Source organism: Mytilus californianus, unplaced genomic scaffold (genome assembly GCF_021869535.1).
Source record: "Mytilus californianus isolate M0D057914Y unplaced genomic scaffold, xbMytCali1.0.p SCAF_6, whole genome shotgun sequence".
NCBI lineage: Eukaryota > Metazoa > Mollusca > Bivalvia > Mytilida > Mytilidae > Mytilus > Mytilus californianus.
This window is the reverse complement of record NW_026262712.1, coordinates 73,593,187-73,612,739: the sequence shown is the minus strand read 5'-3', so window position 1 is coordinate 73,612,739 and position 19,553 is coordinate 73,593,187. Positions and strand designations below refer to the sequence as shown.

Sequence of the window (19,553 nt, the reverse complement as noted above, 5' to 3'; positions counted from 1 at the left end):
ACAAAAACTTGTGTTCAAGTGTATGGATCTCTGTGAAATTGTATTGCAATGTACCATACCACAAATTGAAGGTTTTGATTGAGGTGGGGGATGATGAATCAAAAGGGGGTTGAAAAAATGTGTGGGAGGTAGGATTTTTTTTTTTCATTTTTTTTTCTTTAAAATTTTCCATTTAAAGATGGTTGTTTCAGATTTATATATGAAAGAAAATAATAATGATACGGTTATTATCATGAGGAATTGAAATTTAAAATTATGTATATTGGAAATTTAAGTTACATTGGAAAGTAATAATTGGCTTTGGGGGGGGGGGGGGGGGGGGGGGGGGGTGGTTATGGCTCTAATGTTTAAGGAATAAGGGGAAAAAAGGTTAAAAAACAAGGGTTTCCATTTTAATAGACAAATAATTGAGTAAAGAACATTATTTAAAAGCAGTGTAAGGTTGGTAATTCAAACTCATTTAAATATCTCATCTACACTGCTTTTAAATTATGTAAATTGGAAATTTGCCAATAACTTTATTGTTAATAAATGCATTGGAAATTTGCCAACAATTTTAGTGTAATAAACTTCATTGGAAATTTGCCAATATAAAATTTTGCTGATGAAGGTTTTTTGTTTACCTTTAGCCTTGACTATGAAGTCATTTTCTATTTTTATAGCCATATGATGTAGTTGAATTATTTAATACTTTTATGATGTGTTTAAATGGGGTTTTATCATGTTTATGGTTGCAAATTTATTGTTTTAGTATAATAAACTCCATTTAAAATTTGCCAATAAAAAAATTTTTTGTTTATTTTTAGCTATGATTATGATGTCATTTTCTATTTTACTTTTATGGTTGCAAAGAAATTTTTATTTTTAGATATTACTGTTAAATGATGCTGATTAAGGTTTTTGCTATGTTTAGCCATGACTATGATGTCATTTTCTATTTTAATATCTGTTATGATGTATTTAAATGGGCATTTATGGTTACAAAGGAATTTTATTTTTAGATATTACTTTAAAATGTTGCTGATGCTGATTAAGGATTTTGTTTATTTTTAGCCATGACTATGATGTCATTTTCTATTATAATACCTTTATGATGTAATTTCCATTTTTAGATATTACTGTTAAATGATGCTGATTAAGGGTTTTTAGCTATGTTTAGCCGTGACTATGATGTCATTTTCTATTTTAATATCTTTATGATGTATTTAAATGGGCTTTTATGGTTACAAAGGAATTTTATTTTTAGATATTACTTTAAATGTTGCTGATTTTTAAAGGATTTTTGTTTATTTTTAGCCATGACTATGATGTCACTTTCTATTTTAATACCTTTATGATGTATTTAAATGGGCTCCCATGTATTTAGATTTTTGATTATTTATACATGTTACCAAATTGGTCCACATTGAACAAAAACGGTCCAAATTTCAACTTTATTACATTACATCAAACATTGAATTCTACATATTCTTTGATATATTGAAATTAACAAACAATTTAGTTTATGGATATTCCACCATAATAGGTAAATTAAATTTTTTCCAGTTCTTACACCACATTCATCCTGTGTCAGAAACCTATGCTGTGTCAAATATTTAATGACAATCCAAAGTCATAGCTGTATCAAGCTTGAATTTTGTGTCCATACTTGCCCCAACTGTTCAGGGTTCGACCTCTGCGGTCGTATCAAGCTGCGCCCCAGCGAAGCATTTTATTAAATTATATTATGAATGATTAAATATATATAGAAAGAAGTATCTTGTTTATCTGTTAGCCTATATAAAAAATTAATAATGAGATGTAGTATGATTGGCAATGAGATTATAATTATCTACCAAAAACCAAAGGACTTGGATGTAAACTATACATTTTATAGGTCACTGTATGGACTTCAACAATGAGCAAAATACATACTGTAGAATAAGCTATAAAAGGCCCTGCATGACAAACCCTCAAAACAAACACACTATAAAAGAAACACACTATGCCTTTGTCTTGTACCCTTGCTGTCAGAAGTGGACTTCAATAGAATCTGTTAGCCTGAACAAATTTGAGAGTGGCTTTTGAAATATCCGTCCTAAAAAGTAACTTCATCCGTGTGTAAGAAAGAAATTATCCGACTTGGAATGAATATGTTGTGTTCTGAATCCTCTAAATTCTAATAAAAATTGGGACATACCTATATTTAATAAAGGGACTTTCAGTGTTGATACTGTCATAAATATATACAATACTAATAGATGCAAGCTGTACCATTGTTAGAAGGTCAATATTCAGACAAAATGATCACTTACATGCCATATTGACTGGTTCAAATTTGCATCAAACTGGAGGATAAAGGATCATCTGAACTGGTGGGAACCAGCATATAGGCACAGGTTCAGGGACTCTTCATTTTTGGCCATGGTGTGTCCAATAGTAAGAAGAAGACATTTTCAGTCCCCATGACAAAATAAAGCAAGGAATGACATAAAGTTCATATTATTTCTAAACTTTTGTCAAAAAAATGATATTTGTACTCAGTTAATACGACATCTTACAATCTTGAAGCATCTTTGGACTCCTCAGTTTTGAAAATGCGGAGTCCAGGACTTGTGGACTTGCCTTAGTGAGATCCCCGAGGCAATAGCAGGTTGGTTTTGCCAACCTCTATAATCACTGACTTTGGTTCAAGTTCACATGAAAGTTCATTAATCTTGGGTACCAGAATAAACTGGATACAGTACACGCAAGGTGATTCTGTTAAAAATCCATCACTGATGAGATTTAGTTTCAAAGCACTAATTATAACCCTGTTATATGTATCGAATAAGAAAATAATCACATTCACTGTTTCAAATCACAAGAGTGTGTGCTGCTACACAGTTTTATGATATATTCTCTGCAGTATAGAGTTATTTTCTTTTTTAATAGTGTGATAACAAATCAAACTTGGCAAGAATATCGTGTATCATTCCATATATCAAATATTGTTGACATATTTCTTATTGTATCTGAGAAACAAACCTTTAAACAAATACCCTAGTTGACATTAACCAATGAACCTTTAAGATGAGGTCAAGGACAACTGATATATGCCAGATCAAAACTTCAGAACATAAGGCATCTGTTACAAGAGGGTCGTAATGGGGGTACCTTCATGACGAATAACGGTAAAAATTCTTGCCAAATGACGTTAACGGTAATTTTTGGTGCATGACGATAAAATGTACACTTTCTTTTAGACGATAAAAAAAATAGACTGATTTTGACGAATCACGTTAAATTTTTTCCAAAAATAACAGTAACGATAATTATTTGAGACCTCTGATGAATCACGATAAGGATAATTTGATGAATCACGGTAAAATTTTAACCAATTTGACGCTAACGGTAGCCAAAAAATGATCGTTTGACGCCTGACGGTAAAGGGCATTCCTACCCTCTTACAAGATCTGGAGTATCAAGGTCTTAAAATATAAAGCTTTATGCAAAGAGCTAACACAGCATGAAGTAAAAGACAGATGAACCCTGCTGGATGCATATGTATACAATAATTCAATTCACCAAATATAGTTGACATATTGCTTATAGTATCTGAGAAACCAACCTAGTAGCAAAAAAGTCACCTTGATCACCCATCCCTGAAAATAATGTTGAGGTCAAATGAAATCTCACAGACAGACATGTTCAACTAACAATCATTCCAAAACAAATATATTTGACATATTGCTTATAGTATCTAAAAGAGAGGCAAAAGATACCAAAGGGACATTCAAACTTGTGTCGAAAAAGGAGGTCAAGGACAAGACATATGCCAGACAGAATCTACAGAACATAAGGCATCTGTATACAAGATATAAAGTATCTTCTGAAATATAAAACTTGATGTAAGGAACTAACACGTCCACCAGATAAGCATCCTTATGTCTCGAATTCTGCAACATTTATAGAGGCGAGACAAAAATATTCGGTGAATTTTAAGTTTTACAAATTTTCAATAGAAACCAAATATTTTTTTCACTCCCCTAATGAAACAAATTAATTTTTTTTCACAGAAATTTAAAATCAAACAATTTACATAAAAAAACAACCCATCCCCCCACAAGATGAAGGGTCTATGCCTTACGGCAGAAGAACTTGCCCGTTTCTAAACTGACAAACAATCGACACATGAATTAATGCAGACAGACAGATTCTATGGATAAAATAATATTTTGTTTGACTGATAAACTAAACCTAAAAATACCTTTAGTGCATATGATGTAATTCTACAGTGATTTCTAGTTTACCTTTTAAACATATGGGGAATATGATGGAGTAAACTGGTTATAGTTTATCATACAAGTGCAAAGAAAACCATGCTCACACTATCACATTTCCATGTTCAGTGAAATTTGGGTGAAAACTTTAATCTGGCATATACTTGAAAAAGTTCACATCATAATTAACATGGAAAACCACCTTAAACCACAACTTTTATGAACCTGATAAAGGGTGGATGCATAGACCTGAACACATAACAGGCCATTTATTTTGTAGATGGGGCATAAAACAATAGTAATGCAAATATAATATTTTTTATTTCTCATATATATAAAACAAATTTGGTTTTTTTTCTGAATTCATCTCAAAGGTCTGCATTTCTATATTTAAATAAGATCTATATCTGCTTCTCTATCTTTCTTATCATACATAAACAATATCATTGAGTTTTCATTTAAAGTCACATCTCTATGGAAAAAATACACAATTTCTCAACAAATATCTTTGTTGATGGCAAACAACAGATTTTCACTACCTTTGTCTATGATGTTGAAGCAACATTACTGCAAATGTGACTTTTATAACATATAATAACATTAAAACTTACTGTCAAAAAGTGGCAGTATCAAATGAAAGATGTTTATTAGGGAGCTACCATTGGATTTTTATGGGGGGGGGGCTAGGATGAAATTTGAAAAAAATAGGCAGGACAGGAGTTTTGAGTAAAAAAAAGGCAGGATGAGACACTTGCAAAAAAAAAAGACAGGATGACAATTTTGGTAAAAAAAGTCAGGATAAACTTTAAAAAAAAAAAGGCAGGACCGAATAGAGTGAAAAATAAAAAGGCAGGACAGAGATAAAAACTAAAAAAAAATGCAGGACAAAATTTTTCATCCTAGGCCCCCATAAAAATCAAATGGTAGCTCCCTTATCCATACAAAGTAATTCATACCTTCATTTGACCTTTTTTTCCATTTTATACATCAATTTACCACACAGTAAAGGTTTAAGTCATATGAAACAAATTTATGGTAATTATAATGTTAAGGAACTTATTAAACCAATGCATGAATATATACTTAACTAGGACCTCTGTGGAATTATTTTATATTTTATACTATCAAAAATCTGTTTCAATAATCGACAAAAATTATTTCATTCATTGATTGTTGGTAGAAAATTTTGGCAGCTAATTAACTTTCAGGTTTATGTGCCGAAGTCTACAGAATGTGACCTTGGTAAAAAATCAACGTATAATCATGAAGCATGTGAAGTGAAATGAAAGAGACAAGTTTTTTTTATATTGTCTGCACATTCCTATTAGTTAATTTAACATTGTCATTAAAGTTGTTAAATGATTTGGTGTGGATAATTTTTTTCCCCTTTTTTCTTTCAGAATCAATTATTATGAAGGAAATTAAACTTTCCCTAATATCAGATGGTGTTTACCCGGCCACTGGAATTTTTCAAAAGGTAATTGCCCATTGAAGAAATACATTAACTATTGGGCTCTGTGGAGTTCATTCTAAGGGAACATTAAATTTCTCCTTGAAAACCAGTCATTCATTGATTAATTTAATTGGCTGTACAAAAAAATAAACTCCTAGCGATGATAGATTTATACTTAAGAGGCAATATTTTATATGGGATATCTGTAAAATGGTCTATCTTTGTTTAAAAAAAAATTTTATACATAAAAAATCTGTCTTAATAGTTCTTCATAAAATTCATGCAAAATTTAAAAAAAAAATAGTAAATTCTATCATGAACTGACTATAGATGGTGCTTGATACTCTTCCAACTGTTCAAAATGTCTGACAGTACTTAATAATTCTAATTCATATTTGTCTATGCCTTCTTCAAAATTTCCAACCTGGTGAATCTTTACATTTGACGTATTAGCCTGTAAAATAAAAATAAATAAAATGAAAACATATACTAAGGGATGGGGATTAAGTACTCTCAGAACTAATTTCATCACACGTTAATGTGACTATCCAAAGTGAGAAACATTGTCAGAAGTTGGTTTTAGTTATATCAGTGTTTTTGTCCTTGTAAAATACTTGTTTGGGCTTCAGACAATTTCAAACTTCACATATGGTTAAGATACTGTAAATTCTGAAACTATTGCATGCATTTATTATTGCGATTTTTGAAGTACGGACATAACTGCTAAATTAATTATTGTGATTTCATGAAAATCTGCATACAAATATATATATCAAAATCAGAATGTGAGTTCTTAGTATTGCCATACTAACCCGGTGGCATTATTCACATTAATAAAAACGTCACAGTAATTTCTGAATTTACAGTAGTTGCCTACTGCTGACAACCTATGGAAAACTTTGGATGTCTTTTCTGTTTTCTTTGTGTTGATTGATTGCTGTCGTAGATTTCTTATCTCATTTTCAAAGATATACTTATACAGTAATTTGCACAAGTATTATAGACTTGAAACAAATATGTTCAAGAATTGAATTTTCCTTTTACATTTTTTTTTATCCATTAATATTGAAACTCTTACATTCTCTTACATAGGATTTAAACAATGGCACAAGGAAATGTGTTTGAAATATCTGAAATCAGGACTTATTATTTAACTTACCAGCATCAATGATGCTAAAAATGTCCGACAAACATCGTATGTTTGTTTATGTTTAACAATTTGTGTGAATGGTTTGGTTTTCTTTTTCTCCAAGTTTTCTATAATAAAAGTTCCATAGATATTGATATCAAATGGTGGTCTCTCATCCTGAAATAGAAAAATAAAACATTTTATATAAATTACAACATCAATAACAAAATAGTTGCATTTCTTTTAGTGCTCAGATATTGAAGTTGACTCCCCTTATAAATTATTTCTTTTAAAAGATACAAGATGCAAATACTCTTTTGTAAATGGCAATCATAATATTTGCAATATTTTTTGGAAACTGCAAAAATCTATTTTATTAAAAACTAGATTATGAAGAATGTATAATATTTTTTGGGAGAGTACCATTGAATTAAAGTAGGTGTCCCAGGTTAGGAAGGGTTGAGAGATCACAAGCCACATTCTTCAAGTACTTGTAGTTCAGTGGTTGTTGGAACATGTCTATAATGTTTGATTTTTTCGTAAATTGTATTGTATAAATTAGGAACTTAGTTGTCTTGTTTGAATTGTATTAATACATTTTCATGTCAGGGCCTTTAAAAGCTGACTATACAATAAGGGTTTTTTCTTGTTGTTGAAGGCTGTATGTTGATCTATTATTGCTTTTATCTTTTTCATTTGAACTCTGATGAATAGGTGTCTCATTGGCAATTACACCACTCATTATTTGTATATTTAAGGTTTAAATACATGAAATTTTCATTAAAATACAGACAATGGTGTAAGGAGTTCAAATAAAAAAATAGACGTGTATCAATGACCAGTTCTCAGACACATGGAAATATATTAAATTAACAATTTATAATGTATTCTAAATCATTGGTTAATAATAAAGTTATTCAGCCAAATTAATTGAAATCTTACCTCTTCTGCTAGTTTAGGTAAGACTTTGTCTTCCCACTCGGAGACTCTCTGTGATAATTCTGTTATCTGAGCATATTCTTGGGCACTGGCTAAATACTGGTCCTGTAATTATTATGTTATAGCTTTTAAAATTAGTCCACATATCAATATATTTACTTGCAGAAATTTGAGAACTTTGTTTAACTTTTGATTATGCTATTGTTGACTACTATTTGTTTTGATTAATGCCAAAGAATTTACTTATATCCAATTGCTAACAAACTTAAAATGAATAGAGTGGGTGGATTATATTCACTGTTTAGTGTTTTTTTTTCATGTGTGCACTATTTATTTGCTTTAAAAATGTCCATATTATCAATTCATACACATCTCATGTATTTAATCATCGGAGTGGTAAGTTTTTCCAGGCATTTAAGAGTAAACTCGCAAAAATAAATGTATCAATGCTAAAAACTGTGAGGTTTGCATGCGAAACCCTTACCCTAGTCAAATAAACAGCTGCTGTCAAAATGCACATTGATGACCAAGAAATTTTTTTTCCTTCTGCTAAATGAATAGGAAAAGATTTCGTTTTTTTTCACAAATAATCTGAATCAAGTTTTAATTATCCATTTTTAGATGGTGACGTTCCCTTGTCACCATCTTACGGTGTTTATATATCTCAACTTGTACGATTCGCTCGTGTATGTAACAATGTTTTAGATTTTAACGAGAGAAATTTATGAATTACTGAAAAATTATTACACCAGGGTTTTCGATATCACAAACTAGTCAAAACATTTACTAAATTTTATCATCGGTATAAGGACATCATTCGTAAATATAGCTCAACATGCAGACTTCTTATACGTTCAGGTATTTCACATCCAATTTTTTATGGAAATATTCTTTATAAAGCACAAAAATGTCAGTATTCACCTCTGAAACTAACAAAACCTTTAAATAGACTTATTAAGAAGGGATATAGTTACGATACTGTTGTCAGGTCATTAAAGATTGCATATTTTGGCGTTAATATTGATTCACTTATAGGGTCTTTGCATCGGCACTAAACACATTTATTTAAAAACCAGTTGTTGGCATGACACGGGTTATGTTCTTCTCATATATGTTATGATGGTATGATACTAAACCCCTAACGGGAAGGATTGTGCCTGATATTCATATGATGAAGACATAATCTTTCAATCAGTTTAATTGAAGTCTGGAGCTGGCATGTCAGTTAACTGCTAGTAGTCTGTTGTTATTTATGTATTATTGTCATTTTGTTTATTTTCTTTGGTTACATCTTCTGACATCAGACTCGGACTTCTCTTGAACTGAATTTTAATGTGCGTATTGTTATGCGTTTACTTTTCTACATTGGCTAGAGGTATAGGGGGAGGGTTGAGATCTCATAAACATGTTTAACCCCGCCGCATTTTTGCGCCTGTCCCAAGTCAGGAGCCTCTAGCTTTTGTTAGTCTTGTATTATTTTTAATTTTAGTTTCTTGTGTACAATTTGGAGTTTAGTATGGCGTTCATTATCACTGAACTAGTATATATATTTGTTTAGGGGCCAGCTGAAGGACGCCTCCGGGTGCGGGAATTTCTCGCTGCATTGAAGACCTGTTGGTGGCCTTCTGCTGTTGTCTGTTCTGTGGTCGGGTTGTTGTCTCTTTGACACATTCCCCATTTCCATTCTCAATTTTATTAATTGCAAATTCTTTTCTTTTCATGCCTTTCCATACTCATATTTCTTGTGTGCATGTGTGTGGTGTTTTCATATACCGTGTAGATTTTTTAGATGGTAATCTATGCCCTCCTGGATAGTTAATTTATTCATTTTAAATATGTGAAGGTGCTTCTTTTAAAACAAATGCAGCTCAATTGGTTTAATGGACAAAATAAAAATATGTGGAAAACTACACATGCACAGTAAGTAAGCAAATATTTTATGTCAGTTTTCGATTTCTACTGTGTGTTAATTGCTTCGAGTGAATTCCATCCATTAATATGTTGTTAAATATAACAGGGTTAATGAATATTTTCGATTTATAGATTAAGGCAAAAATGTGTTCCCCATGGTATGCCTATTTTCAAATCTATCAAGGACCATAACTCCTGAACAACAAAAGTGAAAATCATTTATTTGAAATTAACCTCCATTTAATCATCAGTAACAACTTATTAAAGTTTAACAATAATGTGTCCATAGTACACGGATGCCCCACACGCACTATCATTTTCTATGTTCAGTGGACCGTGAAATTGGGACAAAACTACTCTAATTGGCATTAAAATTAGAAAGATCATATCATAGGGAACATGTGTACTAAGTTTCAAGTTGATTGGACTTCGACTTAATCAAAAACTACGTTGACCAAAAACTTTAACCAAAAACTTTAACCTGAAGCGGGACAGACAGACGAACAAACGGACAGACAGATGCACAGACCGAAAAACATAATGCACCTAAGTGGGGCATAAAAAGCATTGGTTGAACGGTTCATAGATTATTAAATGAAAACAACAATAAGTGCAATTTTAAAATCTATCAAAGACCATAACTCATGGACGATAAAAGTGAAAATTGTCAATATTCATCTTGATCTCCATTTTGTAATCAATAACAACATATCAAAATTTGAAAAGCATTGGATAAACAGTGCATAAGTTATTACACAGAAACAACATAAAGTGTCAGTTTCAAATATATAAAGGACAATTACTCCTGAAAGGTAAAAGTGAAAATTGTCAATATCGAATTTGACATCAGTAACAACATACATGTATTAAAATTTGAAAAGAATTGATTGGAAGATTTGTAAGTTATTGCACAGAAACTGTTGGCACCTGCCCACCCGCCAGACATATTTCACCAAATTAATAATTCAATTTTTCCTTTAAAAACCAATTTAAGAAGTTTCTTTCTTATTCATTTTGAATATTTGAACTGTAAACAATCAAATTACAGTATTTTCAATATTTGATCAACTAAAGAGTCATAACTTCATGATGTTACCAGCTACAACTTAAACTTTTTGCAATACAACAGATAACATGCCAATGTATATGTAGGTCATGATTATCAAAATGTTCTTGAACTGTATTAAACAATGTAACAAAATGCATTAAATGTATTGTTGATATACCACTATGGATGTCTATAGTATGGAATTAAATACGAAAAAAAATCATATGCTGCTAAAGTTGGAATCGCAGGTAGCTAATAAACCAAATTTTATAAAAAAAAGACCTAGGATTCTATTTGCCAAACTTTGAAAAAAGTATCTAATCAGTTGAATGCAGTTAAATGTCAACATATAAATAGAAACATCATATTTTATTTAATATGAAATACTTAGTTTACTCTTGACTCAGTGATCGGGAAGGACGTGCGCCATGCGCCAATTGCGCTTTTCGACCATAAATGTCGCATAGGGTGACAAATGAACAAATTTAAATTTGTGAAATTTGGCTAGTACAGTCGAATTTTTTCTCTAATTATAATCTTTTAAGTAAGCTTGCTATTATTTCGATTAAAAAACCCAAAAGCCTTTTTATGAATGTAGTATTTGTTTCCATAAAAGGCGCTTAACTGTCCTTGTCAATTTTTTGGTCTTTGGCTCGTTTGAACATTTTGTAAACATGCCTTCAGCGAATTGTTGTTGTGTCTTATCAATTAATGTTACTCTCTACTGTTATTCTTGTCATCGTGATGAAGTAATAATAATACAAGAAGTGCAGAGGAAATGCCAGAAACGTCCTCTAATACAGAACGTCTGGAATAAAGTATGGCAATCGACGAAGACCCAAATTTACTGTAAAGAAAAACATGAACATGAACAAGGTAACAGTACCAGTTGTAAATAAAGGTTATCGTAAATATTGCCCGGTTTGGAAGAAATTATTGTATATTCATTGAAATTGAAATTACAAAGCACAGGAACAATAACCATGATATCAATTAGAATCATAAAGGTACTGTAAGTACCACTGCCTCGTTGCTGAAATATACATTTTATTTTTAAATTATTTATTGTAAACGAATGGCCCACTCATTTGACAACATGGCCCATTCATTCTAAAAATGGCCCATTGAATTTATTTTATGGGGGCCCTGGGCCCATAGAGAAAAAATCCTTCCAGATCACTGTTGACTATTCATGACCATCAACAGTAGCAAGTTCTTATATGTTAAATAATTAACATAACCATATCTTTATAAAAATCTAAGGCTAGACCTTTATGCCAAAAGCAATTTTATTGTGGGGTATAAACTGTGTTGGCATTTTCTTACCACATGCTGTCGGACCAGCTCTTCATAATCACTTATAACTGTGGACTTGTCAATTACTTGGGCCTCACCTGGTTAAAAAAAAGTTTATGCAAATGATAATAGCATACAGCAAAGATAAAAGAGATCTACACTAAGCACAGCAACATATGACTACAATTATCACCATGCAGATTGTTGGACAACTGCTTATCAAAATCAATTGTGGATTAGTATGCCTGAAATAGTATTATCCTTGACACACCATGTAAAAGTGTGATTTTTCATTCTGTTAGCCTTTTTAAATATAGCTTGGAAGCTGCAAGAGTTATGAACAATTTGCTGACATGTTCCTGAAAGCTTAATCCATATAGCAAAATAAATATTCAATGCACATTGTGTAGAAGCAATTAATCTGTTAGCCTCTTATAATTTGAAAAGTGTAACAGCTAGCACAAATCTAACTGGCAACTGCAAGCGGTTTTTTTTAAAAGGATTTCAAAGAAAAAATTGTATGAAAAAAAAATTTAAAACACCAAAATGGAACCAATACAGCTTGGGTATCTTCTTATTCAGACTGGAATAACAGTTAGTAACATTTCGTATGATGTATACAAACTTACTCATTCTTCTTGAAACTTCAAATCCAGCATGGTGTGACTCCATAGCTAATTCCATGGCTTGGAATAGTTTATCATCTATCAATGGTGACTCGTCTAAGTCTACATTGTCTCCTGCATCAAATCCTAGCCCTTCATCTGGAATATGAAATATAATAAATTACCAAAACACTTGGTACATTTGTAAAGCAGAAATGCAATCCAACTTTCTTCCATACAAAAATACAGTGAACAAACAACACAAAGTCTCCAGGCATCCTGCTTCTGTTGCAAATGTAAGGTTATGTTTAAATTACTGTTGATATCACGAGTTCAATTTGTGGTCCTCCTTCGTGGTCCAACTTTAAGTCATGTCAATTTCATTGAAACACAACTTTAATGGGTGGGATCTAAAAAAATCTATATGATTAAGCTTGTTAAATTGCGGGATAAAAACAATATTTGTACAGTGTATGAAAATATAAAATTTATTTGTACTCACTACATCAGGAGAAAAGCTCAGCAAGCCTGGCTTTTATTTCTTTTCTAAAGCCCATACAAATAAATTCTATATTTCCCTGCATTGCGTGAATAGGTATATGTATGTTTGACTGATTACTGGCTTTAACATCATATGGCAAATATGACATACATATTCAGGAAAATTACATGCTAATGAGATAGGAATATACCCTTGCTTTGTACTTGGACTAACACATAAAATCAGATTTTTAATGTGCATGCTTACAAAGTTATAGTCTGCAGGAATACATATTACTGTACTCAAATTATTCCAACTCAGAGCCGACCAGTTATTGATCTTATATGTTGCACACTTGGTGGAAAAGCAGCAATTACCAGTTTTGAAGTCTTTGGTTTGACCAAGCCTGGGATTGAACCATGATCTTAAACAAATTAAGGCAGACACAACCACAAGAAATGGTGAAACTGTATGAAAAGCATAGTGGAAGTATTGATTTAGCCTGTAAAGAAGACTGAATGAAAATTATTCACCTTTTTACCATACAATGAAATTATTTCTATCAAGTACAATGTGAAACTTGGAAAAAATTTCTTAAATGATCAGTATCATCTGAAGAACTTTTATTTAACATCTGGCATATTTTCAAACGGCCCTTGATAAAAACTATTTGCATGTAAATTGTTTAACACATGTATTGATTCCATTATAAAATGATAATTCATACCGCCAGGATCATCTATCATATTCTCAACATCATCTTCTTCTTCTTCTTCTTCTTCAACATCTTCTTGTACCAATGTCTGGGGAAAAAAACTTGAATTTCAGAAAATGACAATTAGCTGTTTAACAATTTATTTACAAAATAAAAAATGTTTTGCCATACAGAAAATTGTTTTTTTTTAATAATTTCTTTCCACTGGATAAAATACATATATTCAGATATTTGAGTCAGTGTGTTTTCATACTTTATTTGACATGACTCCTAAAATTGTGAATTAGATTTCACACCATCATTCCTGACAGATGTAGCTGCATATTTTTTTACCCCTCACAACCAAACTGAAGGTCTTACTGCTTGACAATACCATACTTCAATACCCATGTCACCTTTGGGGTTAGTGAACATCAACCTTATCAGTATTTATTGATCTATTGTGTTAATGCTTTACAAGACAACTGGTTAAAGCAAACTTGTATCAGTATCCAGCAGAGAAATCACAAGTTTTCAGACAGATTTACAATAGGACGGCAGAAAGCCTCTCTAAACAAAAAATGAAGATAAAAAAAAAATTGTATTTTACCCTCATTTTTCTTTCATTTTTATGTATTGATAATCTTCTCTTGTATTCTTCATAATATTTCTGTTCAAACTCTGGAAATGTTGGACATTTCAGCTTGTTCTTTGGAAACTTTGATCTTTGTGAATCTATTTGATAAAACATTAATAGTATAGTTTATTATATATCTGTCACTTCACATATAAATACCAGTTATAATCTGAAGTCAAATAACGTTTTTATGTCCTTTTCATGATATTCAAGCCAGAACAACACCTCTTGTTCTTCAGATCACAAAACTAAACACTTATCCTAATAAAGTAACAACAAGCAAGAAAACATATTGCCCAAGTCTGAAGCATTTATATAGCATCACATCAACTTAAGCTGCATTCCTTAGTAAACACAAGAGTGCACACACTGAAATGTCTTGCCTTCTTTACTAACCATTGATATTATGTTGATAGTCCTAAATATAAAGCTTTACTACAACTATTACATAAACTTAACATGATCCAAGAAAATGAGGTCAAGGTCATATAAACCAAACGAGAAATACATGTACACCTTACAACCATTCAACACACTAAATATAGTTGACCTATTGCTTATAGTCTCTAAGAAACAGACTTAACCAAGAAAACTAAACACTGACCAATGAAACATGAAAATGAGGTCAAGGTCAGATGAACCATGCCAGGCAGACATGTACAGCTTACAATCCTTCCATACAACAAATATAGTTGACCTATTGCTTATAGTTTAAGAAAAACAGACCAAAACATAAAAAACTTAACATTGATCAATGAACCGTAAAAATGAGGTCAAGGTCAAATAAAACCTGCAAGACTGACATGTACATCATAAAATATTTCCATAAACCAAATATAGTTGACCTATTGCATATAGTATTAGAAAAAAAGACCAAAACTCAAAAACTAAACTTTGACCACTGAACCATGAAAATGAGGTCAAGGTCATATGACACCTGCCAGTTGGACATGTACACCTTACAATCATTCCATACACCAAATATACTACACCTATTGCTTACAGTATCTGAGATAATGACTTGACAACCAAAACTTAACCTTGTTCACTGATCCATGAAATGAGGTCGAGGTCAAGTGAAAACTGTCTGACAGGCATGAGGACCTTGCAAGGTACACACATACCAAATATAGTTATCCTATTACTTATAATAAGAGAGAATTTAACATTACAAAAATCTTAACTTTATTTTCAAGTAGTCACTGAACCATGAAAATGAGGTCAAGGACATTGGACATGTGACTGACGGAAACTTCGTAACATGAGGCATCCATATACAAAGTATGAAGCATCCAGACCTTACACCTTCTAAAATAAAAAGCTTTTAAGAAGTGAGCTAACGCTGCCGCCGCCGGATCACTATCCCTATGTCGAGCTTTCTGTGACAAAAGTCGCAGGCTCTACAAAAAATGATTTGGAAACGGATATTCATTCCTTGGTAAACAAAAATGATTTGGAAATGGATATTCATTCCTTAGTATACAAAAATGATTTGGAAACTGATATTCATTCCTTAGTATACAAAAATGATTTGGAAACAGATATTCATTCTTTAGTAAACAAAAATGATTTGGAAACGGATATTCATTCCTTAGTAAACAAAAATGATTTGGAAACGGATATTCATTCCTTAGTATACAAAAATGATTTGGAAACTGATATTCATTCCTTAGTATACAAAAATGATTTGGAAACAGATATTCATTCCTTAGTAAACAAAAATGATTTGGAAAGGGATATTCATTCCTTAGTATACAAAAATGATTTGAAGACAGTATTTTCACTATCTAAGTATCAAACAATACTGTTCTTGGAACAGTTATCAGAAGTGAACAGATAGACATCTCTTAATTAATCCAATACTGCAAACGTTGAATGATTATGCCTCATTGCTGATATGGTCTTTTCCATTAAAAGGAATGTGGGAGGGTAGAAAAGGAAGGTTTATTTTCTGACATTGGTCATATATGATTGTTTGTCCACTTGATGTTTGTAAAAAGGAAGGTTTATTTTCGGACATTGGTCATTTATGATTGTATATCCACTTGATGTTTGTAAAATTACTCGAAAGAAAGTATAAAAAAGCCTATGTCAGGCCAAAAATAAAATGTTTGATGTTGCCTACCCGAAAAATTTTATGACACAAATCGTTTCAATTCTTTTTTAAAAGATTTTTTCCTGTTCTAACGTCGTTTTCATGACTAAAACTTGTAACTTATCTTGTTAACCGAAAAAAAAAAACAACAGTCCCTACCTACCTACTCAACCCTATGAGGCATGGGTAGGTAATATCAAACAAATAATTTTTTACCGGTGGCCTCAAAGAGTTTTTTTCGTAAAAAAAAGGTTATGTTGCCATTAAAGAATCAAAGTGCTGGATAGCACCTTTGGAAAGTTTGCAACGGTAGATGTGTAATATTTCAAATAGGTTGAAAATGTGTAGATTGGGTGTTTAACTTTTTTTCTGACTTTAAAAAAAAATTACTTAATACAAGAAATAATTGTAACATGATGCTGTTACGAAGTCTCCCAAACCATGGAAGTATTATATTGACAGGAACTACTACGACCCAACTTCAAACGTTTCATCTGCGATGCAGCGCACAATTTAATGACATGTTAATTAGCTTGAAACATGGCACGTTATTTACACACCAGTGTGTGGTGCCCTACAATATCATCATTCTCGGTTGCTTTCGCGATTACAGAAACAAACGAAGAAACGGAAGTTGTGATAAATTCTTAGGAAACAGCAATCGGCAAACCTCGGCAGATTCCGTTACCCTACATCTGCATATGTGTGCCGTTTGATAGATTGATGGATTTGTGCGAGACATCATTAATTCTATAGAAAAACACATTGACGATGGAAATTTGTACCATATTAATTGAATAAATGCCCCATGTTTACTGTTTTATTTTTCGGAAGAAATTGCACTATATGTAATATATATCCCAAGTTGTGATGATATAATTACTGTTTACTCCAGTGGCACACATTTCATGCATATTTAAGACGATTGTAAAATGATCGTTCTGATAAAAATTAAAGATCAAAGTGATTTGAAATAAATGTAGAAATTATCAAGCTTCGCTCTAAATCCAGATAATTGGTTGGTATACAAATGTTTCAGCTGAGCCCTGATGTGTTGAAATTTTGTAAGTACTGCAACTGTTCAATAATATTTACTAGCATCATTTGGACAGATAGTGATAAAATTTTATGGGACAGAGATGCTTTAGCTATTCCATAACATTTTATAAGTCTCGTTTTTTTCTCAAATTGATAAATACAGGTCAAATCATTAGTCATGATTGGTACATTCTGAAATGACAAATAGAAATACTGACACCGGCTGCATATTATCAGATAAAATTCGTTCAAATACGAATATTTTAGCAGTTTTGAATTTCACAAATGTCAAAAAATTTAAACCCACTTATATATATATGATTTTTTTTATAAATAACGAGAAGCGTTATTTTTTAACCATATTTGTTATGTATAATTTTTGTGATATTAAGTCCTTGATCGATTAATTTTCGCATTTAAAACTGAAAATTTCTACTTTCCAGGGTAATCCAGGTCCGTTGCTATATACATTAATCGGGTCGTCACAGTGTATATATTTATTAAGAAAATTTTCGTGACCCGGCAGTAACCGGAACACACCCTTTTGACAGTTTTAACTTAACCCCTGAAGAAATAAAATAATGTCACTCACTATTTTGAATCGTTGTAGAATAATTAATTCTATGCCGATTTTCATTTTTTATGCATCAGTCGATTTGTTTAAATAAGTTGTTCATGAATAAATGTCAACCTACGCGATTGAAATAAGTAAAGGTGTTTTCTGACAGGTATTGATGTTAATCTGTCTGGATAAAAACTATGTGATTGATAAGAAGTATCTCTGGTCAATTTATGACCGTGGCATCGCAGATAGTCACAACAGAAATTAACGACAGCGTACTAATAAGACAGTTTCCATATCTTTTCTACAGTGCTACCCGGGTTATAAATAAGTGCTAATTAATTGTTGTAGTTCCTGTCAATATAATACTTCCATGCCCAAACAAAGCTCCCATAATTAGTCATTCCCAGGAAGGGGGTGGGAGTGACCCCAGTGGATTCACCTTTTATTTCCTTTGATTTGTTTTATTGTCCCATACAAGAATATATATGGTTTTGGGGTGGGGATCTTGACCGTTTAAAAGTTCTCAAAACAGGATGGGGTGGGGGTGACCCCTGTGGACTTCCTCTATATTTCATTTGATTTGTTTTATTGTCCCATACAAGAATATATATGGTTTATGGGTGGTGATCTCGACCGTTTACAAGTTCTTAAACAGGAAGAGGGTGAGAGTGACCCTAGGGGACTCGCCTTTTATTTCATTTGATTTGTTTTATTGTCCCGTACAAGAATATATATGGTTTCAGGGTGGGGATTTCGACCGTTTACAAGTTTTCAAAAAGAAAGGGGGTTGGGGTGACCCCTGTGGACTTCCTCTATATTTCATTTGATTTGTTTTATTGTCCCATACAAGAATATATATGGTTTATGGGTGGTGATCTTGACCGTTTACAAGTTCTTAAACAGGAAGGGGGTGGGAGTGACCCCAGGGGACTTGCCTTTTATTTCATTTGATTTGTTTTATTGTCCTGTACAAGAATATATATGGTTTCGGGGTGAGGATCTTGACCTTTTACAAGTTCTCAAAACAGGATGGGGTGGGGGTGACACCCAGGGACTCCCCCTATATTTCATTTGACTTGTTTTATTGTCCCATACAAGAATATATATGGTTTAGGGGTGGGGATCTCAACCATTTACAAGTTCTCATACAGGAGGGGGTGGGGCTGATCCAGAGGGACTCCCACTATAGTTCATTTGATTTGTTTTATGATCCTGTGATCATTACTGAAAACCGTGTGTGTCTATCACTTACTGTTTTCAAGTTATAGTCATTTGAAAATTAAAAAAAAATAAATCCCATAATTCTGTTGGCCCCTCAAAATACCCCTAAACAGACCTCAAGAAGAAAAATAATAAGAACTGAGCAAAACAATAAGTCTCCAAACTTTGTTTGAGAGACTTAATAGCAAGTAGTATAATTA

At 32.0% G+C, this 19,553-nt stretch overlaps 1 protein-coding gene across 1 annotated transcript in view; it reads right to left on the bottom strand.

Moving 5' to 3' along the window:
• Nucleotides 1-4,543: 4,543 nt before the first annotated feature.
• LOC127705861 (condensin-2 complex subunit H2-like) overlaps nucleotides 4,544-19,553 on the bottom strand; it is a 32,955-nt gene continuing 17,945 nt past the window's right edge. The window contains exons 14-20 of the mRNA XM_052210212.1: nucleotides 14,408-14,532; nucleotides 13,831-13,906; nucleotides 12,647-12,781; nucleotides 12,048-12,115; nucleotides 7,766-7,867; nucleotides 6,854-7,000; nucleotides 4,544-6,148 (exon numbers count right to left, since the gene is read on the bottom strand). Coding sequence (XP_052066172.1) covers nucleotides 6,008-6,148; nucleotides 6,854-7,000; nucleotides 7,766-7,867; nucleotides 12,048-12,115; nucleotides 12,647-12,781; nucleotides 13,831-13,906; nucleotides 14,408-14,532 — 794 coding nt within the window. The 3' untranslated portion in view covers nucleotides 4,544-6,007. The remainder of the gene's footprint in view (nucleotides 6,149-6,853; nucleotides 7,001-7,765; nucleotides 7,868-12,047; nucleotides 12,116-12,646; nucleotides 12,782-13,830; nucleotides 13,907-14,407; nucleotides 14,533-19,553) is intronic.